The sequence below is a fragment of the Xyrauchen texanus genome, chromosome 21 (genome assembly GCF_025860055.1).
Source record: "Xyrauchen texanus isolate HMW12.3.18 chromosome 21, RBS_HiC_50CHRs, whole genome shotgun sequence".
NCBI classification, from domain to species: domain Eukaryota; kingdom Metazoa; phylum Chordata; class Actinopteri; order Cypriniformes; family Catostomidae; genus Xyrauchen; species Xyrauchen texanus.
The window spans coordinates 30755964-30782450 of record NC_068296.1 but is presented as its reverse complement, the minus strand read 5'-3'; the positions used below and the strand labels follow the sequence as shown (position 1 = coordinate 30782450).

General features: G+C 40.0%; 2 protein-coding genes across 3 annotated transcripts; one reads left to right on the top strand and one right to left on the bottom strand.

The window, feature by feature from the left end:
* The first annotated feature begins 1105 nt into the window (after window positions 1-1105).
* LOC127661846 (matrix metalloproteinase-23-like) lies at window positions 1106-13043 on the top strand. 2 transcript variants are annotated; one of them, XM_052152774.1, is made up of 8 exons: window positions 1106-1541; window positions 8790-8932; window positions 9311-9450; window positions 9582-9749; window positions 10432-10596; window positions 10746-10856; window positions 11595-11721; window positions 12836-13043. In XM_052152774.1, the coding sequence occupies exons 1-8, from the start codon at window positions 1461-1463 to the stop codon at window positions 13029-13031; spliced, it is 1131 nt and encodes a 376-aa protein (XP_052008734.1). In that variant the 5' UTR covers window positions 1106-1460; the 3' UTR covers window positions 13032-13043. The 2 variants fall into 2 exon arrangements, with proteins under 2 accessions (XP_052008734.1, XP_052008733.1); XM_052152773.1 differs by having other exon boundaries at window positions 9311-9494; window positions 9578-9749.
* Window positions 13044-16194: 3151 nt separating this feature from the next.
* pcyt1ab (phosphate cytidylyltransferase 1A, choline b) lies at window positions 16195-25194 on the bottom strand. Its single transcript, XM_052152775.1, has 9 exons — window positions 25022-25194; window positions 22647-22753; window positions 22445-22541; window positions 22164-22280; window positions 21912-22063; window positions 21646-21724; window positions 21407-21549; window positions 17490-17678; window positions 16195-16413 (listed from the first exon to the last, which is right to left on the bottom strand). Exons 1-9 carry the CDS (start codon window positions 25062-25064, stop codon window positions 16213-16215), a joined length of 1128 nt encoding a protein of 375 aa, XP_052008735.1. The 5' UTR covers window positions 25065-25194; the 3' UTR covers window positions 16195-16212.
* Window positions 25195-26487: the final 1293 nt, after the last annotated feature.

Genomic DNA, 26487 nt, shown 5'->3' with positions numbered 1-26487 from the left:
AAATTAAAGCAAAAAACCCAGAAATTATTTTATTTCACCAGCTAATTAAAACGCAACAGGATTAAAGATGCTGAAAAAAGACTGCAGTGGATACAAGTAATTCATTAATTAAATAGTTATTTCCGGTCCTCAAGTCTGATTGTTCCAATTGTGCTGATATACAGTCTAACAGCACTGGGAGGTTTTTCTTTATTTTTATTATTATTTGTTTGTATCACACTACTTTATCTGTTTGTGGCTATCCAAATAGTGGTGGGGATTTCGATTCATTGTTTATTTTGATTTAATTTACTGATTCGTTCAGCGACCATTTCTGGGTGTTGCATATTTACTCCAGTAGGTGGCGACAAATTCGCGTCTTTTATGATATGAACGACTCATTCGATTGATCATTGACTCAACTGATTCATTATAAAACAATAGATTTGTTCAACAACACCGATTCGTTAACAAACGGAACATTACAAGTGAAAACATAGTTTTGAAAGCAGTGCAGATAGCAAGTTTTTCTTAAGCATTTGGCTTCTTTTGGAGCAATATGGAGCAAATGCACGAACAGTTATATCTGAGAGGTATCAACGTTTTTTAGGCCTACTTGTTTGTTGCTCAATGTTCAATTAAACGACAAGATGATGTGTGAAATCACTAATCTGTGTACTTTTATGTCTGCAACCGACTTTATTACTGGTTTATTTAGCAGAATTTATAAGGCTACGGGTGTTTTGTTTGTTTGTTTGAGTGAAAAAAAGCTATTTTTGGTAATTTTCCTTCAAAAAAATATCACTGGAAAATTGCGATAACCCGTAAATGGCGCGTTTGAACAGGTGACGTGCCTTTGAATATTGACATCGCCTTTCCTTGCGACCTGAATACCTGCAAAATCAGGTAAGTGTGTGAAAAAGCTGTCATGTTTAGCTTCAAAACAGTTACGTTAACAGTTTTGTGTGAGAAATGCACGAGAAGAAAATGCGCAAACTATAATCTTTTTTTCTAATATCCACTACGTTATTGTGAGAGGAAAATCATCGGCTGCTTATATGGAGAGTGAAGGGACTCCCAGGGAGCAGAGGAGGAGTTGGTTACACATCAGATTGAAGCGGGGCGGTGCTTTTAACTCCTGCAGGATCCTTTCTGCGCCCTGGAGAGAGTGAAAGTTCAGGGGAAGAAACAGAAGTGTATTAAAGAAAGTGCACTGCAACTATTAAACATATTTACCCGAAGCGTTTGATCGTAGAGACAAAAAGAAACCTTTGGACGTAGACGTGGGCACATGTGTGTCCAGATCGGAAGCGCACAGATTTGGATGGGTTTGGTCCTGTGGAAATGCTTTCATACTCAAGAATATATGGATGACAAAATATGACTGAAGCACAAACACAAAGTGGAAGGTAATCTGTCAAGGCGGAAGCACTAAAAGTGAAGAAAGTTTCCATGTCAGTGTTTGCATATTTGATTTGAAGATGCGCTGGGTTTGTTCCTGTGCTCTGTTGATGATGGTGCTGGATAATGCTGTGCCCATGCCTGCGTGGAGAAAAGACACGGTAAGAAGACAATACATGTGCCCTAGTTTACTTAATTAATGTGAATTACTTAATGTTTAAATGTTTTTAATTTTAATCCTCACAATTGGAAATAACCTGCAGGTTTACTTTCAACCAAATACCCCAGCAGCATAAGTGTTGCAGTATCCTGCAGAGTGACATACTGTACTACACTTCATCTAAAACTAATAAAAAATAAAAAAAATTCAAATTTTTGCATAGTTGCTATGCATAATTATTCAACTTTAATGTCCATTTATTAATTAAGAGACGATATGGAATATTTCTCCTTCTAAAATACAAGTTGTCACACTGCATAACTATTTAAATGAACTGCAAACGTGTTTAAAATGGTTACAACAAAAAAGAAGAAAACAACTTTTGAACCTCATATACTGATGTTTGAAAAGTCCACGTCAACTACCCATTTAATCTGTCACATCAAGACATTTCTTGATGGATCCCATACATTTTCTTCTGGCAAAAATTTGTAAAGGCTTTGCAAAGGGCAAAAAGGATGAGGGAGAGAAAAAAGAGCCAGGAAAAGTGTTGAGGGTCAAGGGGGAGGGGGCGGTCTCTTCTGTGGATCTGTTCGCATGTGGGTGACAGATATTTCAAAACATTGGCTTCATGGAAAACTGCTACTAATGATATGATGAGGTGAGACCAGGTAGATCAGAAGCAAAACTGAACTGACAGAAGTTCTGGTTTGGAATTTATTCTTGCTGGTCTCTTTATTTAAATGAGCAGTTAATCTATGCAGGCTTCTTGTTTATCACCATGTTCCCTTTACAAAAGGCTTCACTACGATGTTGCGCTGCTAAGCGCTACGGGGAACAGCTCTTGCTGTGAGCCAAGCTGAAATAATGTGTGAAACACGTCAATGAACATTGACCGGAATTTATAGCCTCGGCTGATGTAATCATTAGATGCACCTGAGGCCAGGCTATAAATGGATACGTCACCAGGTGTGGTCAGAAACTCTTTTTTCAGAGCGATTCTGTTTCTGTGTGTTTCACACACGCTGTCAAAACTTTCTTTCCTCTGTTAGGAGATATAATCAGACAGTGTGCAGTGAACGTTGTTCTTTTTCTCTTCTAATTGGAAAATATTATATATATATATATATTTCTAAAAAAAGAGAGAATGACTGAAAGCAAACGGTGCGTGTTCCCCTCTTCTCGCTCTATAGCTGAAGACGACACACATCAGTTTTTGCTGTTTGTTTGGGGGTAAGAGCACGCTGCTCTTGCGTTACAGCAGGGTGGGTGCGAGCACTGCGATTTGCTTTAGCAGGCAGAGTGCGTCGTGCTCGCCTCGCTTGCTTCCAGGAGTCAGCACTCTCGAATGGATTTGGTTGAGGAGCAAGAGACGGGTTGATCCCTTTCTCTCACTCTCTCCCCAAACCCAGCTGTTCCTTCACATGATCTCGACGCTTCTTCGGATCACTTCCCCTCAAAGCCTTGTAGGACAACCTCCACTTTAGTGGGAAGGGCTTATTAAGCAGCAGGTCAGGCTGGTGCTGCTCTGCACACTATGCTGCTCTGCACGCTATGCTGCTTCTTCCAGGGATTGGTGACAGTCTCGCCGCCCTCGAAGCCCCTCCATTCCCGCAACCTCTTGGTGTTTCGGGTTGCAGAGGCTTCTGTCAAAATTGGGTGTTTTCGCTGTTCCTGTATGTTATTCAGGACGCGAAACACCCGACAACCCCTCAACAGGAAGTGTTAAAATATAATACCCACCTCATAGATCCCGGCAGCGTGGAAACTTCTGCCGGATGAATTCTTTTCTGTGGGTCTTATAAGGGCATCAGGATTTAATTAACTCGCCGTTTTTCCGTGCTTCAACAGTATGTTCTCACTACTGTGAACCGGATTTCTTTTTATGTAAAAAGAAAAATCAATCTCCTGGTTAAAGGGGCCACGGTGTGTGTTCCCCTTCCAGAGAGAGAGTTAGGCTATTACACTAAATACTTCCTGTTTCCCATGGAGGGTGAGGGGTGGCGTCTGGCTTAGATCTTAAAGCTTGAACTACCCGTGGGTGTTCAAGTCCAAGATGATGCCTGTTAAGACGGTCGTGTCTCAAGCCCTACAACTCGTTTGGCTGGTCACCATCGATCTTATGACGCACTTCTATGCTTCATTTAGAAGTTCTGCCACAACATAGAAAGTTCCTGAGGTTCACTTCCGGGAGCAAAGTCTTCCAGGGTCAGGTTCTTTCTCTCAGCCTAGCCCTTTTTACCCGCACATTCACAATGCATGATGTAGCGCTGGCTCCTTGTGACTCGGGGCATCTGCATTCTGAATTATGTAGACGACTGGCTGATCCTAGCGCAGTTCCAGGAACTGGCAGTTCAGCACAGGGACATCGTCTCAGCTCATCTGTTTCTCTGGGGTTGAGGCTCAACGCCAAGAAGAGCGTACTCTCTCCCACTCAGAACGCTGTCTATCGGCGCATCGTATGGAGTTCAATCTCAATGCGGGCACAACTGTCTCCTGCTAGTATTGAGTCCATTTAGATCACCATGAGCAAAGTCAGGCTAGGGCAAGGTCGCACAATTATCAGTATCAATGATTTCCAGGTCTCAGGGCGAAGGCGTCCACAGTTATCCCTCTGGACCTTCTGCTCATGAGACCGTTTTTGTTGTGGCCAAAAGCCAGGGGATTTCATCCAAGGGCCAAAACTCCAAGGCTAAATAGGGGTATGCGCCTCAGGCTTCGTTCCCTTTCTATGTGGTTCAGACCCCGGTTTTCTGCCTTGGGTCCCACTCTAGGTGCGTCTTGATGCCTCCCTGATGGGCGGGGTAGCGACCTTAAGTGGTCGTCCAGCTTAAGGGGATAGGAGGGTCGTCAGCTCGGTTGTCACAGTCACTGTCTCGGGTTGATGGCTGTATTTCTGGCCCTGAAATACCTCCTCCTGAGGCTGCCATGTCTTGGTGCGGGTGGACAATGCAGCGGTAGCCTCTTACATAAATCATCAAGGAGACCCATGTTCTTGTCAGCTGTATTTCTGACATGTTGGGTTCTCCTTAGGGCCCAGGGCAAGCTCCTGTCACTCAGGCAGTTATATCCCTGGATGCCCATATATGGGAGCAGATTTACGGTCCAGACAGAAAATACCAACGGGGGAGTTAAGAACTCCACCCTAAGGTAGTAGTTGCCCAGAGTTCACCAGCAAGGGTTTTTTGCCTCTTACTGATAGCACCGCGCTGGCCGAACAGGGCTTGGTTCTCGGAGCTAATCTCTTCCCTCGACGGCTCGCCTTTGGTGGTGCCGAACAGGAAGGATCTTCTGTCTCAGGCACAGGGCAATATTTCATCCCTGCCCCAAATTGTGGAATCTTTCATGTTTGGCCCCTAAGGGTACCAACTGAGGGACACAGGGCTCTCTCCTGAGGTTATCGAGACCTTTTTAAATGCCGGGCTTTTTCCACTTGGAACAAGTTTGGGTGAGATCTTAGGGCAGAAGAGGACCTCTTCGCCTCTATGAATAGCTTAATGTCTCCTCGACTTCTCCCTGAAATCACCCAGCCCCCTTGGGTCTGGACGCTAAAACACATACATGACCCAGAATGCGCCTGTATGCGCTTCTTTCCCCGCTTCTCTGCTTCCGGAGTCTTGGCAATGTTCACCAGCAAGGGTCTTGCCTCCTATTAATTGCGCTGCGCTGGCTGAACAGGAAATGGTTCTCTGAGTTTATATCTCTCCTCGACGGTTCGCCTTTGGCTTATCTCGATCAGGTAGGACCTTCTTTCTCAGGCTCAGGGGCATATTCATCCCCGGCCCGATCATGAAACCTTTCATGCTTGGCCCCTGTAGGGTACCAACTGAGGTTCACAGGGCTTTCTCCTGAAGTTATCGAGACCATTGCAAGTGCTAGGGCTCCCTCCCTTGGAACTGGGTAGATTTTACAGGGCAGAAGAGGACCTCTTCGCCTCTGTTGATAGCGTAATGTCTCCTCTACTTCTCCCCGAGTCACCCAGTCCCCCTCGGGGTGCTGTTCGTGGTGGCGCATACATGGCACAAATGCGCCTGCATGCGTTTCCTTCTAATAAGTTCAAATTACAGAACCTGCTAACTGCCAGTTTGCTTCAGTTCTGGATTTTCTGTGGAAAGAACTGTCAGCGGGCACTTGCCTCGCCACTGCCAGGTTCTATGTGGCCTCCACTTCGGCTTGCCACGCCTTGGTGGGCGGGTGCCCTCTAAGAGGCATCCTTGCTAGGACCTCTTCATAGGGTAAGACCCCCTTTTTAAAACCTCTAGAGTCAGCGTTTGGTAGACTTCTGACTCTCAAGATGGTTTTTCATATGGCAATTACGCCTCTAAGGAGACTTGGGTACCTACAGGCTCTGTCTCTTTGCCGGCCTGTTTTGAGTTGCCCCAGGTAGGACCAAGAGCATTCTTTGCACCCTCACCCTGTCTACCTGCCCAAGGTGCCTTTCTCGACCCTTGGCCAGTCATTTTCTAAGCCTTCTGCTCCCTGCCATTTGTAATGCCGGAGCAGCTAAGACTACTCAGACTTTGTCCAGTCTGTGCCCTTCAGAATTATGTCCACCGCGATTTGCTAGTGGCGTAAAGTCAGGGCAGCAGTTCTTCACTTTGAAGCCGCGACCGGGTTGTCACTTTGGGTGAGGGACCTACTGCCCGGGCCTACGAGGCGCGGTCAAGCTTCGCCAGTAGGTTTTAGGGCGCACTCTTCCAGAGGGCTCTCCTCCTCTAAAGCCTTGGCTAGAGGTCTCCCTCTGCAGCAAGTTTGTGGTGCGGCAGGTTGGTCCTCCCCGCAAGACATTCATTAAACTTTATAGTTTGGATGTTCTTGCCACTCTTGGCTCTTACGCCCTTGAGTTGACACCGAACAAGTTTGTGGTGCGGCAGGTTGGCACTCTCCGCACACACTAATCACATTTTATGGTTTAGATGCTTTGCTACTCTGGGCTCTTATGCCCTTGAGTCGACATCTCAGCCCATGCCTAAACAAGTTTGTGATGCGGCAGGCTGGTCCTCTCCGCTCACATTCATCAGTTTTTTGTGACAAGTTTGTGTTGCGATAGGGTTCTCTTAGCACACATTCATCGAACTTTATGGGTTAGATGCTTTGCTACTCTGGGCTCTTATGCCCTTGAGTCGACATCTCAGCTCATGCCTGAACAAGTTTGTGATGCGGCAGGCAGGTCCTCTCTGCTCACATTCATCAGTTCTTATGACAAGTTTGTGTTGCGATAGGGTTCTCTTCGCACACATTCATCAAAAAATTAATGATTTAGATGTTTATGCTACTCCGAGCTCTTATGCCCTTGAGTCGACATCTCAAGCTCATGTCTGAGACCTCTCGCGTTTTTGTGAGTACACTGCACAACCGTTGGGGTCCGGACAGCCCCAAGTGCGGTGGCGTGGGTATTGCGTTCCCCGTAGCGCTTAGCAGCGCAACATCGTAGTGAAGCCTTTTGTAAAGGGAAAGTCTCGGGTTACATGTGTAACCCTTGTTCCCTGAAAAAGGCAGAAAGAGATGTTGCGCTGCTTTGCCGCACTGGGACGTCCCAGGACTGCTCTTCAAAAAGAAGTATCTGACGACACCTGGTGACGTGTCCATTTATAGCCTGGCCGCAGGTGCATCTAATAATTACATCAGCTGAGGCTATAAATTCCGGTCAATGTTCATTGACGTGTTTCACACATTATTTCAGCTTGGCTCACAGCAAGAGCTGTTCCCCGTAGCACTTAGCAGCGCAACATCTCATTCCGCCTTTTTCAGGGAACAAGGGTTACACATGTAACCCGAGACGTTACTTAGGATCTTCACTGATATCATCTTTTGCATAAACTTAGATAAACTAATGAACAAACACTATCTGTTTGAACTATTAACACAAATTATTGTATTGTTCTTGTACATATTGAATACATCATTCAAACATTCACATTGTAGGTTGGAAAAAGTATGTGAACCCCTAGGCTAATGGTGTCAACTAAAGCTAAATAGACTCAAGAGTTGACAAACCAAACATTTTGAGTTTGCTATTCAAAAGAAGCATCCGCTGACTGGAACCATGCTTTGCAAAAATGAGACGACCTACAATCAGGAATTGTTGCATTGCATAATGCTGGAAAGGGTTACAAAGTTTTCTTGAAGAGATTAGATAGTCATTTTTCCACAGTTATACAAATAGTCTATAAATGGAGATTTAGTACTGTGGCTACTCTCCCTAGAAGTGGCCGTGCAGCCAAGAGAAACCAAAGGGCATGCCGCAGAATGCACAGTGAGGTAAAAAAGAACCCTAGAATGTCAGCTCAAGACATAAAGGAATCATTGGAACTGGTTAACATATCTGTTCAGGAGTCTACGATACAGAAAACATTAAACAGACATGGTGTCTATGGCAGGACACCATGAAGGAAGCTGCTGCTTTCCAACAAAAACATTGCTGTGCAACTGAAGTTTGCCAAAGAGCACTACACAACGCTACTGGGAAAATGTTTTGTGGACTAATGAAACTATTGTTGAATTGTTTGGGAAGAACATGCAGCACTACGTATGACTTAATGAAGTATAGTGGAGGGAGCATCATGATTTGGGCCTGCTTTGAGGCCTGGACCGCTTGCCATAATCGAGGCAAAAATTAATTTCCAAATTTCTCAAGATATCCTATAGGATAATATCAGGGTAGCTGTGCACCAGCTGAAGCTCAGTGAGTTGAATGATGCACCAGGACAATGACCCTAAACATCGAAGTAAATCCTCTACAGAAAATCCTACTTTTGGAGTTGCCCAGACCATGACCCAGCAGATATGCTGTGGAATGGCCTCAAGAGAGCCGTTTACACCACCAGACATCCCAAGAATATGGTTAAACTGAAGCAGTTCTGTAAGGAAGTATGATCAAATTCCTTCTGAACGTTGTGCAGTTCTAATCCGCAGCTACCAGAAACTTTTGGTTGAGGTTATTGATGCCAAAGGAGTTTCAACCAGTTATTAATTCCAAGGGTTCACTTACTTCTTCCACAGCATTGTGAATGTTTAAAGGGATGTGTTCAATATAGACATGAAATATTATAATTGTTTGTGTGTTGTTACACATTGTGTTTGTCTATACTTGCAACTTTGGTGAAGATGAGATCATATTTTATTACAATAAATGCAGAAAACCAGCTAATTCCAAAGGGTTCACATATTTTTTCTAGCCACTGTATACAAAGGAAAAGAGTATCTATCAGCCACACTTTATGCATCTGTTTTTCTTTATTTCCTTCAGGTGACTAGTATTCAGTTGGAGAAACCATGTATGCTGGCACATCCACATGTGGACATGCAATCACATGTAGGTCCAGCCCGGTCCAAACGCTATTCCATCAACCCACTGGGCTACAAGTGGGAGCATTTCAACATCACCTACAAGTGAGAGAATTAGGAGACCACCAGGAAAGGAACATCATTTACTCTCTAGATTGACATAAATAGAAAGAAAAAAAGAACGTAATATTTACTTGGAGTGAAAGGCCAAGAGCCTTTCTTTTGATGACCATGATTGTTGTAGAATGCCTGGAGTATGTACAGACAGATAAGGGAGATGGAGAAAAGAAATAATCTGTGGTTCAGTTGATGATTGATATTTTGGGAACAAAAGATTGAATCCAGAAATGTTGGGTCATAGCCAAACATAGATTTACAGCTCTTGTAAATGTGCATTCAAATTGATAGTAGACATAAAAGACACAGAGACTCATTGGTCATTTGTGTTTTTCTGGGGCTCATTTACTTTCCTCTGTCTTAAAGGATCACAAAGTTCCCCAACACACTGAATAAAGAAGACACCCGCAAAGCTATCAATATCGCCTTCACAAAGTGGAGTGATGTTTCCCCTCTGACTTTCAATGAAATCACCAACATAAACAAAAGTGCTGATATCACAATAGGTAAATTGCAGGAACAGAGCCAAGACACCGTGCATATGATCTTGGTAGGCTGACCGATGGCTTTTATTTCATTTATATTTAGTTGAACCTTCCATTGGTGTGAGGCTAAATAGCTTTCTTTTTTGAGTTAGGGTTCTACACGTACAATCATACAGATTGTTGGTGGTCTCCTCTTCACCCATGTTTTGATGGTTTGAATGGTGAGTTGGCCCACGCCTTCCTTCCTCCACGTGGGGAGATCCACTTCGACAACCATGAATTCTGGATTCTGGGCAAATCTCGCTTCAGCTGGAAGCAAGGTACTCTTTGGTATACCATGTTTAAAAATGTTACACAAGCAGGAAGCACAATGATTTACTTCATAGGCTGCGATTTTTATTTTTTCTATTACCAAAATTACACTGAAACAATAAATGGCATAGTACATGAGTTAATGACAAGCGTATTTTTCTGTGTCTTCACCGGCAATTTTGTTTGCATGTTTCTGGATAATGGTATCGAGCACCAAATATCAATTTGGTGACTTTTGTTAGGCATGGTCTGAAGATGATTTGCACCAATTTTGGGGAATATTGAACAAACCGTGTTGGATTAGTAATTAAAAAAACATTACAGGGTGTCAATCCATTAAATATGGCAGAACTTTGTTGTTACATCGAAATTCATTAAAGCGTTACATGAAAGCAGTTTGGAATATTAAAAACTTCTGATATTTTTACAAGCTTGCTTTCCAGTTTGGATGAAAGATGTAGGATGATTTTGGAAAACAAATGTTTCTGACATGATTCAAGATGGCAGAAAATCTAGTTGGGTGCATTGAAGGACAAAACAGTTTTGCTTCTTGGTCATTCTGTTAAAAATGTATTAGAGTAAACGTACATGTAGACTTTGGACTGTTGGTTTATTATCATATTGGTTTACCATTCTTTTTCCGCTCATCCATTCTCCAGTTTGCTGTCCTGTTTTTCTTGTCCTGTATAGGTGTATGGCTGAATGACCTTGTTCAAGTAGCTGCTCATGAGATTGGACATGCATTAGGACTCTGGCATTCACGGGACCCTAATGCTCTAATGCACCCTAATGCAACATACACAGGACAGCGAAACATCGCCCAAGATGATATCTGGGGCATCCAGCGCCTTTACGGTAAGCAAAAAACAACTGCAGAGATACAAGTGCAGCATGTTATCAGTGTCTTGTGTTTTTATGCTTTGAACTAATCATGTTTAACATTGTCAACATCTCGCCACCATTTAAGTTGATTGCTCTCACCTATGCATGCATTTGTGTATCAGGGTGTATGGACAAAAAGCGTGTGTGTGATGCCTGGGCCCGGTTGGGTTTTTGTGAGAGAAGGCGGAGCTTCATGAAGAAAAACTGCCCCCAGCGATGCGACTTGTGCTACGGTTAGACACTGAATCACACTCCTACATCTCCTGCCAGCATTACACTCCCATTACACTAAGAAGTCTTTCACCTCTTCACAACATAATTTTTTATCCTACTTCATTTTGAATGGAAATCCATTGGTATAAAAATAGACTTTGCTGGGCTATTTTAGAATAGCGAAATAATTTAACATAATGAGCGCATTTACATGCACCACTGATTATGCTTAATAAACCAACAACGTGTTCGGTCATGTGAAAGCCATAAATGTGGTTATTTTATTGGGGTAAGGTCATAAACGTTTTAAACAAATGACGGTCGGCACACATACATTTTTGCCGCCACTGTTACTGGCTTATCCAATGTGCGCAAGTATTGTGCGTATGCTTTCTTACATTTTGACTTTAAAAGTAGAAAATAACCCAATTATTTCAAGTCACATGAAAACGCGGGTTTGTCTAATTTTTTTACTAAGCTGATTTTTGAAAGTTTCAGCGTATTGGTGTGCATGTAATCACACTTAATTTTCATTATTCACGAAACATAGAATTACTTTCTGTGTAAATCGTTCATAAATTAATTCTTGGGTAGATTTTTATTGCCGCAACAGAACAGTGTAGACAATTCTCTTTATCATAATGGGAGCAATTTAGTTTTGATGTGTCTGAGTGCGACAGTGTCTGATGTAGACATGGTGTAACATACAAGTACATATGTGTACAACAAACAACATAAGTCCTTCTTTTTTACCTCAGAGCCTCTGGATGCAGTGTCCACCCCGACCCCTCCACCTGAAAATGTGAAGATTAAAATTGTGCCTCGAGGAAAAGTTGTGGGCTTCCGCTGTGGGACAAAAAATACTATAGTGCCTCCAAAAGTCAGGTACAGCTACTTTGACTCCTAACAGATGAATGAAATCTGTCTAATGAAAATTCTCTCATCATTTTCTCACCCTCGTGCCATCCCAGATGTGTGTGACTTTCTTTCTTGAGCTGAACTACAATGAAGGTTTTTCAAAGAACATTTCAGCTCTGTAGGTCCACACAATGCAAGTGAATCGTGACCAAACCTTTGAAGGTCCAAAAAGCACATAAAGGCAGCATAAAAGTGAACCAGAAGACTCCAGTGGTTAAATCCATGTCTTCAGAAGTGATATGATAGGTGTGGGTGGAAAAACATAAATATTTAAGTATTTTTTACTCTAAACCTCCACTTTCACTTGCAAATTTTCTTTTGTTTTTGGTGATTCACACTCTTTGTGCATATCGCCACCTACTGGGCCGGGAGGAGAATTTACAGTATAAAAGGACTTAAATATTGATCTGTTTCTCACCCACACCTATCATATTACTTCTAAAGACATGGATTAAACAACTGGAGTCTTCTGGTTCACTTTTATGCTGCCTTTATGTGCTTTTTGGACCTTCAAAGGTTTGGTCACGATTGACTTGCATTGTGTGGACCTACAGAACTGAAATGTTCTTTGAAAAACCTTTTGTTTGTGTTCTGCAGAAGAAAGAAAGTCATACTCATCTGGGATGGTATGAGGGTGAGTAAATGGGGGAACTATTCATTTAAGGACTGCATTAAGAAAGAATGCAGTGTTTTATTTCTCCACCACTAGTGGCACCAAACTGAATTGCAAAAATTATCCAAATTGGTTTCACAAACACATCTTCAGTTGTTTGGTTAAATAGGTTGTCTTGCCCCAAACTCACACCATTGGTTGAGCCAGCATTGCTATGTTGATTGCAATTTCTTTTGGTGCAACTCATGGCACAGAAATGACACCGCACCTCTAAGATCAGAGCTTGTCTTTACAGGTCTATTGTACATCAATCGCATTGTTCTATATGTCGTTTGTAAGGTCATATACAGTACAGTATACTTGATTTACTGTATATGCATGTTACTTGTTTTATCTGTTAAGATGGTTAGTCATGTTGAACGTTATAGCACCATTTCCTTAAATTCATTCTCCATTTGTCTTACTCAGCTGGTATAAGGACGGAGAGCAGCTATTGACATCCATTCCTGGCTACATTGTAATTAAAGATCGGGATCTGAGGATCATAGCCAATGAATTCAACGAAGGTACCTACACCTGTCGCATCCATCGCCGTGGTAATATAGTCTCCGCCAACTCTTGGGCCATCCGCCTGAAGCCAGAGCAGTCCTCCAACAATAGCTGATGGAGGGAGATTTGATTTATTGACTACTTGCTCTACCTCCAGGGCTTAATACCACTCTGACCTGCTCTCCTGTCCTGTCCCACTGCAGTAAACACATCTCTGTTTGGAGATCAGCTCCAGAGTGTCTTAAAGAACAACCTGTAATGGTTTGTTTACAGGCAGATGTGGTTCTATGAATCTCAGATATGAAAATATGAGTGAATCTCATGAAAACACTCCAGTCCAGGTCACTATTAGGATTATTTCAGGGTTCCCACTGGCATGAATAAACTTTAAATATCATTGAATTTTAAAACCGTGATTTCCAGCCATGGGAAACTCATAGAATGAATAAAATCTCAGTACATTTTAATAGTGGTAAACATTTTCTAGTTAAGCTCTCAAAACAATTATTTTTTTTAAAAGACCAGAAATTGCATGTTATGAATGAAATCTGAAATAAGTTGTTTAAAAATTCTTATTCAGATATGAAACAACTGGACAAAATCATGGAAAACTCAGACATTCATTGGTTCTTTGCATTGTTTGCATTATTTTCATGACAATACCCATAAAACAAAAAGTACAGTAATTCTTAAGTTTTCTAATAATTCCCATTATCTTAAATTATGACTCATTACTTTTAGTATTTTTTACAGTAAAAATATTGTAAATCAAGGTAAATAATATTATGTTTAATACAAAATAGCAAATAATGGTGTTATTTAAATAATATTAAAGGAATATTCTGGGTTCAATACAAGTTAAGCTCAATCGGCAGCATGTGTGGCATAATGTTGATTACCACAAAAATGTATTTCAACACGTCCCTCTTTTTCTTTAAAAAAAATCACAAATATGGGTTCCAGTGAGGCACTTACAATGGAAGTGAATGGGGCCAATCTGTAAATGTTAAAATACAAAAGTATAGTCACAAGATGTAAGCAATATGTGTGTTAATATGATTTTAGTGTGATAAAATCACTTACTAACCGTTTCTGTGTAAGGTTATAGCCAATTTTACAACTTTTCTATGGCGATGTAATGTCAGCAATCCCTAAAACCACTGTAAATGATGATTTAATCAACTGCAGCTCAAATAATACATGAGTTTTAACAAAAGAATAAATGTAAATATTTTATAAAATTACAAGCTTCATATTTATGCATTTTAATCCCTCCAAAAATTGGCCCCATTCACTTCCATTGTAAGTGCCTCACTGTAACTCGATTTGTATTACTTTTTTAAAGAAAAGGATGGACAAATTTACATTTATTTTTGTGGAAATCAATATTATGCCACACATGCTGTCGAGATTGACTTTACCTTGACTGGAACTGGAATAACTGGAATATTCCTTAAAGGCAAATAATACCATTATGTACAAATACAACTTATATATCATAATGTATCATTATTATTAAATCATTAAGATTTTTGCATTCAGTCATGAGAAGGAATTTTTTTTTGCATTATGATAATGAGAATAAAGAGGGAAATTTGCTTTATGCGGAATATAATTGTATTATTTCTTTATCTTTTGGGGTGAAATGTAACCTGTATATGTTCTTCACCCATATAGCAATAGTAGCATCTGGAACATTTCTTCCTTCTTTGTCATGAATTCATAATTGCCTGTGCAGTATATTTTTACAAAGACTCATCCCACCTTTGGGATATAAGACACATTTTATGATGGGCATGTCTGTGGTGGGTAATACCTTGTACAGTATGAACAGGGCTACTTAATTATCTAGCTGTTAGAACTAGTTTAAGAATTTGGAAAGCAGAAATGTAACTTGAAATAGCTTTAACCTACATCCTATATGTGCTCATTTAATTGTCCTGAAGGATAAGTTAGTTTATTAGTTTTAACCTTTTTCTAAAAATCTTATTTTGTTGGTCATTAAAAGTGCTGTAATATATACAGTAGTGTCTGTCTTCGGTCCCTATGAAAACACAGTGAATCTCCCACAAGAGACAGAGTGTATATTTTAAGTTATTTTACTCTCATTGGCCATAAAGGGTTCAGTGAATGCTTGTGATAGATGGCATTGGCGCTACTGGCATAACGTTCCATTTATTCACAGTAATAACCTAAAACAAGATGACCCATAACAATGTTTCTTAGTCTTTTTTTCAGACACCACAAAAGCTGGCACACATATAATCCTATTGTAGTCTTTCTGTCCTATGTAAACAAACACAAGTACCCTTTTGTGTTAACACTGTCCCCTGCTGTGCTCGGGTAATGTAAACATTCAGCAGGCAAAACCTTTCCAAAAAGACTGGGACCTGTGCCACAGAATAGCACAGGGTGTAGATGCCAGTTCTAGCAAAAAGAGGCAGACACAATCATTGCCAGGCCACAAAATGATTACTTCACATTGGAGTCTCAGGAGTTATTGTCCTTATGAGAGAAATGGCTAACAAAGTTCAGCATAAACATAAGAGATCAGAAAGACATGGAAAGTTGGGGTGAAACAGTAGACAAAAAATGACTGAAAAATAAAACTAGATTACAAAAAAAGCTAAATTTAATTAACTGAGACTATTTACTGTGAGAAAAGGAGAAGAAACGTAACACAATTATAGAGCGAATGGAATGAGAAAAAAAAAAATAGGTCCTGGGATCCCTCCCCCATCCTGGAATTAGTCTCCAATTTGGCCCCTGTTCAAGTATGAAAAGATCTAGACAGTGAATGTAGATGATAGTTTTAAGCATAACTGAGAATGGGGATTATGTACTACTAGCAGATGCTGAAACAGCGTAATGCGCTCCATATCAATCCAAGCAGTTTGCATGCTCATCAAACAAGCTTTAAGCCCTAAAAATGCATGATTATGCAAGGTCCAAGCCTAACATAAAATGTGCCCAACAATATGTCGCCTTTTGGTTTAGTGGTGTGTGGCAAATCTCTCTGAAGGGAGAGGGAGGTGTGTGCAAGAGAACAAATCTTTAGAAAGTCTTTTACAGATTCATTTGGTTACTATTGTGCTTGGCATGAAGGCCCGTTAAATACATTTTCCTTATTCAGATAAATCTTAAGCTTAAAATGCTTCTGTGAAAACAGCAATGAATCTCCTTCATTTATATTCTTGACTATTCCTAATGGCTTTAAACAATCCAAACCGTTCAGTCAACTGAGCTGAAGAACCATGATTGATGTGAAAAATAGTTGGTTGTGAGATGAATGTGTCCTAGTCCTCCTCATCCTTGCTGAAGTTTGTGCTGCTGTGGTGAGCAGGAGGTGAATGGAACGGTGAAGAGGTTTTGTTAAAGAAGGGAAGATGGAAGATGGGGGAAGGAGAGCGCTCCTCACGTACGGGACTGCTGTTGGGGCTTTGTCTGGGACTTATGGCTTGTAACATCCGTCCTTTCCCCTCCTTCAACATATGCTTCTGTTAAAAGATGTTACAAATATTATTATGTCATATATAAGAGTGAAATCAGTGCATGCATGTATAAATGAACATGGATAGTTGTATTTGTTGACAAACACATCTTTAACGGAATAGTTCATATAAACATTGAAAACGGAAATGTCATCATCACCCGTCAGTTTTGGAACACATTGAAATTTAAGTCATTATTTGCTCAAAGAGCCCACACCCAATGTAATCGGATGCATAGGTCATTAGATAATCCACATGAAGCACAATGTGCACACATCTGGCAAAAAACATGTTATCTTTCCGGGATCAGATGACTTCATCGGAAATTATGCAATAAGTTGTCCAGTGTCATAGAACACTAAACCAATCGTATTAGCATTCAGATTGCTACAACCAGAGGTGAAAGTCATCCTAATATGGACAGAGAGGATCGCTCACTCTAATTACATATGGCCTCCAGGAGATGGCGATACATGACACAGACTCGATGATGGCTCAAATGACACCGAATGGAACTGAATGAGATCTCGTTATTCATGCCTGCATGCTTTGGTCATTGTTGTATTTGAATGTGTAATTAGTTCTTATGTTCAATTATTATGTTTTATTTGTTTGGAGACGTTTTTGGACACTAGCATAAATGATGTTTGCAATGCTATAATTTTTGATTGCTTTGTTTTATCAACACAAAATCTTAATTAGTTACAGGTGATATGATTGGGAACAAAACAAGAGCAGTTTTTTGGAGCGATCTTATTTACACCGTGAGATATATTATGTAAAATCAGAAAAATAAGGGGAAAAAAAGTACATTTTTGGCTTAAGTTTTTTATTTTTTCAGCAGTTTCTTAGCCTGGGAGTCTCACAATTTATCATAATGTATATCATTAAAAAAAAGGTTTCTTTAAAATGATCCCAAACAATTGACAATCTCTTTTTTTTAAGTTATAAGCTTTTAAATTTGGGCATGCCACAAACAGGAAATCTTTAAAAACACCTTCAGAGCTTAAAGGGTTAATGAATGGGAGCAACAATTAATCTCAACAAGATGCACAGAAACAGCTGCACATGTTCTGACTCACCAGTGCCCCGTCTGGGCCAAACATCTGCAGGAAGTTCCCAATGAACTCGCGTGACTTCTCCTCCCATTTCTGAATGAGGTCGATGCCCTTCTCCTCCACTTTCTGTACAAACTCTTTACTCTTCTCCTCCACATCCCGCACCTTCTGCTTCACCTTATCCACATGCTCCTGCAGGTGGTACTTCTTCTCCTGGAAGGAAGAGGGCAGCAGAGTCATGGAGCTTAGCTGAGGTCCACAGAGCAGATCACTGAACTCTAACACATCACTTAAAATCTTTTTTTCTTTTACTAATAATATTTTTTTGATTGATATTTGAGGGTAGAATATCCTGATATATGGATGTTTCTTCAACTTCGGGCACTTTAAGCACTGTGGACTTCCAGAAATTATAGTCTCGTTAAAACATTTCTTCACATTAAGTGAATGACATTTTCAAATATGAGATTTGAGACATATCTCAAATCTCAAAAGAATTGTGTGATAGAAATTAAATTTTTTTATCTTTTTTTTTTTTTTTTTTTATTAAAACAAACTGTTTTTTGAAATAGCTGACTCCTTTGCCTTGCTAGGGCTAATTTCATAGTTAACATTTTATGTATCCTAATTACACACATTTAAAGGGATAGTTTAGCCAAAAATGAAAATTCACTTATTTATTCACCCACATGCCATCCCAGATGTGCATGAATTTCTTTCTCCTGCTTGACACAAATGACGGACGGTTTTTAGAAAAATATTTCAGCTCTGTAGGTCCATAAAATACAAGTGAAAGGTCAGAACTTTGAAAAATAAATCTCCACATTACCTTTCTTATTTTATTTTTGGTGATTCGCATTCTTGGTGAATATCACCATCTACTGGGCAGAGAGAAGAATTTAAAGTAAAAAAGGACTTAAATATTGACCTGTTGGTGGGCCTGGGTAGCTCAGCGATTAAAGACACTGACTACCACACATAGAATCATGAGTTCAAATCCAGGGTGTGCTGAGTGACTCCAGCCCAGTCTCCTAAGCAACCAAATTGGCCCGGTTGCTAGAGAAGGTAGAGTCACATGGGATAACCTCCTCGTGGTCGCTATAATGTGGTTCTCGCTCTCGTGGTGTGTGGTGAGTTGTGCGTGGATGCCACAGAGAATAGCATGAAGTCTCCACATGCATTATGTCTCCATCGTAACGCGCTCAACAAGCCACGTGATAAAATGCGTGGATTGACTGTCTCTGACGCTGAAGCAACTGATATTTGTCCTCCGCCACCCTGATTGAGGCGACTCACTATTCCACCATGAGGACCATAGAGCACATTGGGAGCTGGGCATTCCAAATTGGAGAGGGGAAAAAAAAAATATATATATATATATATATATATACAGTGGGTACGGAAAGTATTCAGACCCCCTAAAATTTTTCACTCTTTGTTATATTGCAGCCATTTGCTAAAATCATTTAAGTTCATTTTTTTTTCCTCATTATTGTACACACAGCACCCCATATTGACAGAAAAACACAGAATTGTTGACATTTTTGCACATTTATTAAAAAAGAAAAACTGAAATCTCACATGGTCCTAAGTATTCAGACCCTTTGTTCAGTATTTAGTAGAAGCACCCATTTGATCTAATACAGCCATGAGTCTTTTTGGGAAAGATGCAACAAGTTTTTCACATCTGGATTTGGGTATCCTCTGCCATTCCTCCTTGCAGATCCTCTCCAGTTCTGTCAGGTTGGATGGTAAACGTTGGTGGACAGCCATTTTCAGGTCTCTCCAGAGATGCTCAATTGGGTTTAAGTCAGGGCTCTGGCTGGGCCATTCAAGAACAGTCACGGAGTTGTTGTGAAGCCACTCCTTCGTTATTTTAGCGGTGTGCTTAGGGTCATTGTCTTGTTGGAAGGTTTTCGTCCAGGATATCCCTGTACCTGGCCGCATTCATCTTTCCCTCGATTGCAACCAGTCGTCCTGTCCCTGCAGCTGAAAAACACCCCCACAGCATGATGCTGCTGCCACCATGCTTCACTGTTGAGACTGTATTGGACAGGTGATGAGCAGTGCCTGGTTTTCTCCACACATACCGCTTAGAATTAAGGCCAAAAAGTTCTATCTTGGTCTAATCAGACCAGAGAATCTTATTAATCACCATCTTGGAGTCCTTCAGGTGTTTTTAGCAAACTCCATGCGGGCTTTCATGTGTCTTGCACTGAGCAGAGGCTTCCGTCGGGCCACTCTGCCATAAAGCCCCGACTGGTGGATGGCTGCAGTGATGGTTGACTTACTACAACTTTCTCCCATCTCCCGACTGCATCTCTGGAGCTCAGCCACAGTGATCTTTGGGTTCTTCTTTACCTCTCTCACCAAGGCTCTTCTCCCCCGATAGCTCAGTTTGGCCGGACGGCCAGCTCTAGGAAGGGTTCTGGTCGTCCCAAACGTCTTCCATTTAAGGATTATGGAGGCCACTGTGCTCTTATCATTTATACATAATGTTATGACAGTACAAAATTTTTTTGTAACCTTGGCCAGATCTGTGCCTTGCCACAATTCTGTCTCTGAGCTCTTCAGGCAGTTCCTTTGACCTCATGATTCTCATTTGCTCTGACATGCACTGTGAGCTGTAAGGTCTTATATAGACAGGTGTGTGGCTTTCCTAATCAAGTCCAATCAGTATAATCAAACACAGCTGGACTCAATTGAAGGTGTAGAACCATCTCAAGGATGATCAGAAGAAATGGACAGCACCTGAGTTAAATATATGAGTGTCACAGCAAAGGGTCTGAATACTTAGGACCATGTGATATTTCAGTTTTTCTTTTTTAATAAATGTGCAAAAATGTCAACAATTCTGTGTTTTTCTGTCAGTATGGGGTGCTGTGTGTACAATAATGAGGAAAAAAAATGAACTTAAATGATTTTTAGCAAATGGCTGCAATATAACAAAGAGTGAAAAATTTAAGGGGGTCTGAATACTTTCCGTACCCACTGTATATATATATATATTGATCTGTTTCTCACCCACACCATCATATCACTTCTGAAGACATGGATTTAACCACTGGATTCTTATGGATTACTTTTATGCTGCCTTTATGTGCTTTAGTGACCTTCAAATGGTGATCACCATTCACTTGCATTGTATGGACCTACAGAGCTGAAATAGTCTTCTAAAAACCTTCATTTGTGTTCAGCAGAAGAAAGAAAGCCAAGCACTTTTGGGATGGCATGAGGATGAGTAAATGAGAATTTTCACTTTTGGGTAAACTATGCCTTTAAATAATAACACTTTTTGTTTAATTTGGCAAAACTGCTTGATTAGAAATGACGGCCAATTAAAATACTCTGCTCACAAGTGCTAATTCCCTTAAATTTTTGTTTTATTCAAACATCTCCGCTCATATTTCATGTGAAGCATTCTCTTAATTGACACTTGTTGACTTGCTTAACTAGAACACTAAATCCAGAAAAACAATTATTAGGGGTAAAATAGTGTGGGACAGTCGTAATTATGGAACAATTGACAAATAATTTTCAAACAATAAATGTTAAAATGGTTTATTTCATTCTTTATATTATCATCATTATAAAAATGTATTTGAAAGTCTAGGACAAGGCTAAAACAGTAAAATCCAGTATATATTTTTTGTGATGTATGTCCTGTTGTTGGGTCTAGAGCCTGTAATAAAGTTTAAACTATATACATAAAAGGCATTTGAAAAGCAACAAAAATAAGAATGCCTGGTAAAAAGTTAAGGTTTTAATGTGACCCTCGAATAACAAAAGACAAAATTAGTTTGTTTTGATAAAAATCAACCTCCAAGGAACAAAATAGCCTGAAGTTTAAGAAAGACCCATATAGAAGTAGAGGGAAGTATAGAGAAATAGTTTCATATGGAAAATGTAGTTAACACATGGGCGTAGTCAAGTACACTCACATTGATGAAGCTGACATTGAGCTCTTTGGCAGTGTAGCCTCTCTGCAGGTTTCGTCGCACATAAACGTCATAGTCGCGCACGATGCGTGTGATTATGTCAGACGTGGAGATGCCCTCTGTTCTCTCGGTTGGTGCAAACATGCCTTGGAGCAAGAGAGTCAAACATCAAACTGAATAGTAAAAATGAATTTATTGACTGTTGTGTAATTGCACTATGCCAAGGTTCTCTCAATACCTACCTGCATCTTTTATATGTTTGTAAACATCATCACTTCCCGCAGAGATGTATGGGATGTCGTCATGGGCGACAAAGTCTATCTGTGGAGAAGGTCATCATATTTACTGTAGATGTACTTAATTAGACATTTTCCTATTTCAGTGAGACGGGTCTGTCTGATGTTACACTACATTGTTATACTTTGAATTTCGCGTTCATTTATATTAATTTACGGTTCATGATATCTTCTTGTACTCCTGTAAAATATAATGTTTTCTGGACACTTACTCTGTGCTCCGCCAGAAATTCAGATGTCAATGTCCACGGAGCGTTCCGGACCACCTCATCAACATAACGACAGTGACTCACAGCATCGTAACGTTCGTCCTCATTCATAACAGTGAAGCCCTTAAATGTATGTGTCAAATCATCGCTGCACACTAAAAAACAAGGATGGGACAGAAAACATCTATTAAAAAAGCGATTTAAGTAGAAGTTTTCATCTTGCTAAAAGGGCTGCAGCTCAGTATGCAAACTCACCACCTACGATGAGATGCGTGTTGGGGAAAAGGCACTTGGCCTGCATCAAAGCGCGAGCGTGTCCTGAATGGAACATGTCAAAAATCCCATCAGCATACACACGCACAGGACGATCCTCTAAAGAGACATGAGGAGTTATAGAGAGATCATACACGTCACTAAATAAAACAGAAACACTTCTCATATTAAACAACTTCTCTTCATTGAGTGTTATTGAGATAAGCAGTTTCAGAGACTCAGTGTGAGAAGGATAAATGTAGAGAAAGGTGGTATTCACACACCCGGAGTTCCACGCTGAGCCTCTTCCATGCTAATGCGAACATATGGTGTTTTTGCAGCCTCCACCTCATCAGCGAATGGCGCGGGATCCCTAGGGCCCTAGAATCACAAACACAGACCTCAAAATCAGTGTATACACAAGAAAGGATGCCATCACACTTTTTTGACATAACATGAGATTACAGAGGCCTTCGTATAATTTACCGAAGTCCTTCGTGGAATTTTTTTGACACATTCTCCATCCTTAATCTCTCCATTCAACTCCTCTCTCTTCCTCTTCCTGCTGAGCCCTGAACTGTGTGCCTCCATCCCTGCATGAAAAATAAATCATAAAAATGTACAGATATGTCACCTCTGTAGAAAGCCGTTTTCATTATTAAAGGAATTTTCTTGTTTGAAACAAGTTAAGCATGGTGTTCATTTCCACAGAAAATAATTTAAACATCCATCAGTTAGTACAAACATGCTTTACATGCAAAAATTGTGTTTGTGGTTAGTGCAGCATAAAATTAATCAATTAAAATTAAAATGAAAACTCCAGTGGTTTAATCCATGTCTTCTGAAGCAATCCAATCAGTTTTGGGTGAGAACAGACTATAAATCTGCAGTCTCCTTGGAGATCATGATTTCAAGCTCGATTACACTTCCTATAGCTCCAACTAGCGCTCTGCACATGCATCAAGCACTAGTGAGTGTAATCAAGCTTGAAATCATGATCATGCCTAGAGACTGCAATGGCAAGATGTAAAGAGAAAAAGGAGTTATATTTTGGTCTGTTGACATGGATTAAACCACTGGAGTATGATGGGTTACTTTTATGCTGCTTTGTGTTTTTTAGAGCTTCAAACTTTTGACCACCATTCACTTGCATTGTATGGACCTACAGAGCTGAAATATTCTTCTAAAAATCTTTGTGTTCAGCAGAAGAAAGTCATACACATCTGGGATGGCATGAGGGGAAGTAAATGATGTGAGAATTTGCATTATCACAGAAATTTATTTCAACTCAGTTTTACAAACAAGCAAAAATCGTGTCCGTGGTAAATGCTCTTGAAAGTCATATTTATTCTTTGTTAAAGCTTACATTAATTATTCCACACAACTGCATGTTATTTAAGATGTAAAGTTGTCTAAAACATTCTTTTAGCGGTGGGACTACAGTTATAGGCAGATGTTTGTGTGTAAACGGTCACTTTCTGGTATCCTTGAACGTATCATCGAAAGTTGCCATGTTCTTCAGATTAACATGGTTATGACAGGAATTGATATATTGGAACTCACTTTGCACAAACATGTTTAGTAAGTTATTTTATTACACTATTATTGTTTTAAGGCTCTGTTTAATTATTTTGGCTATACTTTGTGCATTTTAATGTTTATTCTAGTGTAGTGGTGCTCCCATAGACTTCCATTGTAAGCATTTTACTCTTGTCACAATGTTAGCTTGATTTCACAGACTCTGGGACGAGTTGAAATTATTTTGTCACAAATGTTGTCGATAGAGTCAGTCACTTGTATTGTACCCTGAACATTGCTTTAATACATGAATCTTTAGATGTATCGTATGTAAAGCGCACACCAATATGATGATAATGATTCAGGACAGCCAGATATGTGGCACCAGTGTTGGGTAAGTTACTCTGAAAAAGTAATTCATTACTAAATACTAATTACAGCTTCTACAGTGTCATTAGATTACTGTACTTGGGTAAGTTACTCTGAAAAGTAAATGCATTACTTATTAATTTCTAAAACCCTAATCAGCCTCAACCAGATGAGAAATACAAGGATATGCATGAATTTATTATTTTAATTCTTTCAAATAAATCATATAAAATCAAATAAATTATTCTTGAACTGGCCAAATAATTTAAAGGGGCTGCATTAAATTAGAAAACATAAATTTTAACATTAGACGTTAAATTTCTATTTTAAATTCACTATTGTTTTATATGGAATTGTTCTAGAGTCTGTACAGTATTTAACACAAATACATCAGAAGTAACTAATTAAATTACAGAAAAATGTAAGAGTAATCCCTTACTTTGCTTTTTTCCCTGAAAGTGATGTAATTACAGTAATTAATTACTTAGTAATGCATTATATCCAACATTATGTGGCACAGTTTATAAAAGAGAAGGGGGGCAACAAAGAGGGGAAAAAATCCTCTGAATTACTCTATTGTTCACCGAGAAGGGTTCATTTGAATGTCCCACATAAGTAACAATAAGATAAAAACCTCATAAACATCATACATGAATCCACAGACAGACCTCTAACCTCATGCTGTCCCTTTGGATCATGTTTAAAATAACCAATAGTAACACATATTAATAACATAATCTTAATATTCAACCACTAGATACATAGCATAGACTAAAAACTAATACATAAATAAATACACTTAAGTAAACAAAAATGTTACTAGACACAAGTATTGAGTGCAAAGCTGATTCATGAAAACAAGCATTTCCTCAACGCAAAAGAGAACAAAGAGAGCTAACATCAGTAAACACGTTTAGAAGCTTTCTTTCAGTAACATCATTTATACATAATGTTATGACAGTAAATGCACTAACCCTGATCAGTTTCTCCTTTAAACACGACTTTATTCTTTATCATGGGCTGAAGTGAACACACACGGGAGGTTGTCGGTGCCGGTGTCTGAACAGCCCATTTCTGTTTTTAAAGAGTTTAGAGTCCATATGCTGCAGTTATGACAGCTCACCCTTTCCAAGACTTCATCATCACAGCTCCGTCACAACACGCATACTTCCGCTCATTCTCCTCACTTCCTCTTTTAAATACCGCCATCTAGCGATCACTCACAGTAACAACCAGACCCTTCTCCAACGAGGTCCAGATCCTGCTGCAGTGAGCGGAGCTATGATGCTAGTTGCACGTTAGTATTGTATTCGGTTGCCATATAGAACATAGTTTACTTAGATTTACTGCTTTGTTTATCATCGACCCTTTTGTATATCTTGTGACATGATTATTCAAGGGTTTTGGACACCACATTTGAATGTTAATTAGCAGTCTCCGGAAAGATTGTACACATACAAAATAGCAAACATTTAAGAAGCGAGGCACATGATATGTCTGATAAGACCCTTAAAGTCCCTGTGAAGTGGGGTTTTAACATATTTCCCACTGAAAGAGGAAGTGGGGGCGGGACATGCCAAACAACTGTGAAGTGTCCATTGCAGATGAATGAGAGTTCAAAGAGTGAGTAAAATATAATCTATACATGCTTTTAAGTAAAGTACTCTAAATATAAAGAACAAAGACCACTTACTGGTGCTGTACATCACTCGGGCTGCACAAAAAAACAAATAAATACAAAATAACTCAAGCATCTTTGCTCATGTCCCGCTCCTACGGTGGTGCGTCCCATTCAGAAGTGATCATCCCAATGCCCTAATCCTTTCAATGAAAATAAAGCCGAGTGTACCCTACATGACTTGCAGTTGGCACCCTGCGACTCATAATCTTGTTTTCTGTCCTGTTGGTGCAAACACTACATTACTGATTGCGGACTGGATGTATCATCTACTCGACCATTCATCCCTAACTGAGGCCCTTTTGTTTGATCCGATCACAACAGGGGTCAGGAACTGGCTGGTTAACAGGTCCCTGTTAGCACTTGCTTGTAGGTGCTGGAACTCAACCCGATGGCAAAAAGCATGTTTCTCCATAGACAGCAATTCAAATGTAGCTGTGTTTTTTTATGAAATCTAAAAAATTTCCAAGAACCATTTCAATTTAAATTATTTCATTTCGTTATAGCACATTGTCATCCGGTGACGGATTGTTTTTGAAGGGCTCTTAAAAGCGTGAAATTGATTTATATTTTCCCCTATCAATTCCCATTGATGAGTGATCAGACGTGACACCCTATCCCAGAACTAAGCGCCCATGACCAAAGATGGCAGCCTCCATTTTGCTCGCTTTCTGAGAACCCTATGCTAGCTGAGCACAGTCATAGAGATGAATATGGATGCTAGCGGATAGCTCTCTCCAGGTATTTTAAAGCTCCATGGAT

Coding starts and splice junctions, on each gene's coding strand:
- pcyt1ab (XM_052152775.1), bottom strand. CDS start 25,064: ATGATAAAGAATAAAGTCGTGTTTAAAGGAGAAACTGATCAGG. Junction 22,064..22,163: donor CACGCATCTCATCGTAGGTG/GTGAGTTTGCAT, acceptor CTTGTTTTTTAG/TGTGCAGCGATGATTTGACA. Junction 21,550..21,645: donor CAAACATATAAAAGATGCAG/GTAGGTATTGAG, acceptor TCTTGCTCCAAG/GCATGTTTGCACCAACCGAG.
- LOC127661846 (XM_052152773.1), top strand. CDS start 1,461: ATGCGCTGGGTTTGTTCCTGTGCTCTGTTGATGATGGTGCTGGATAAT. Junction 9,495..9,577: donor ACACCGTGCATATGATCTTG/GTAGGCTGACCG, acceptor TTCTTTTTTGAG/TTAGGGTTCTACACGTACAA. Junction 9,750..10,431: donor TCGCTTCAGCTGGAAGCAAG/GTACTCTTTGGT, acceptor TGTCCTGTATAG/GTGTATGGCTGAATGACCTT.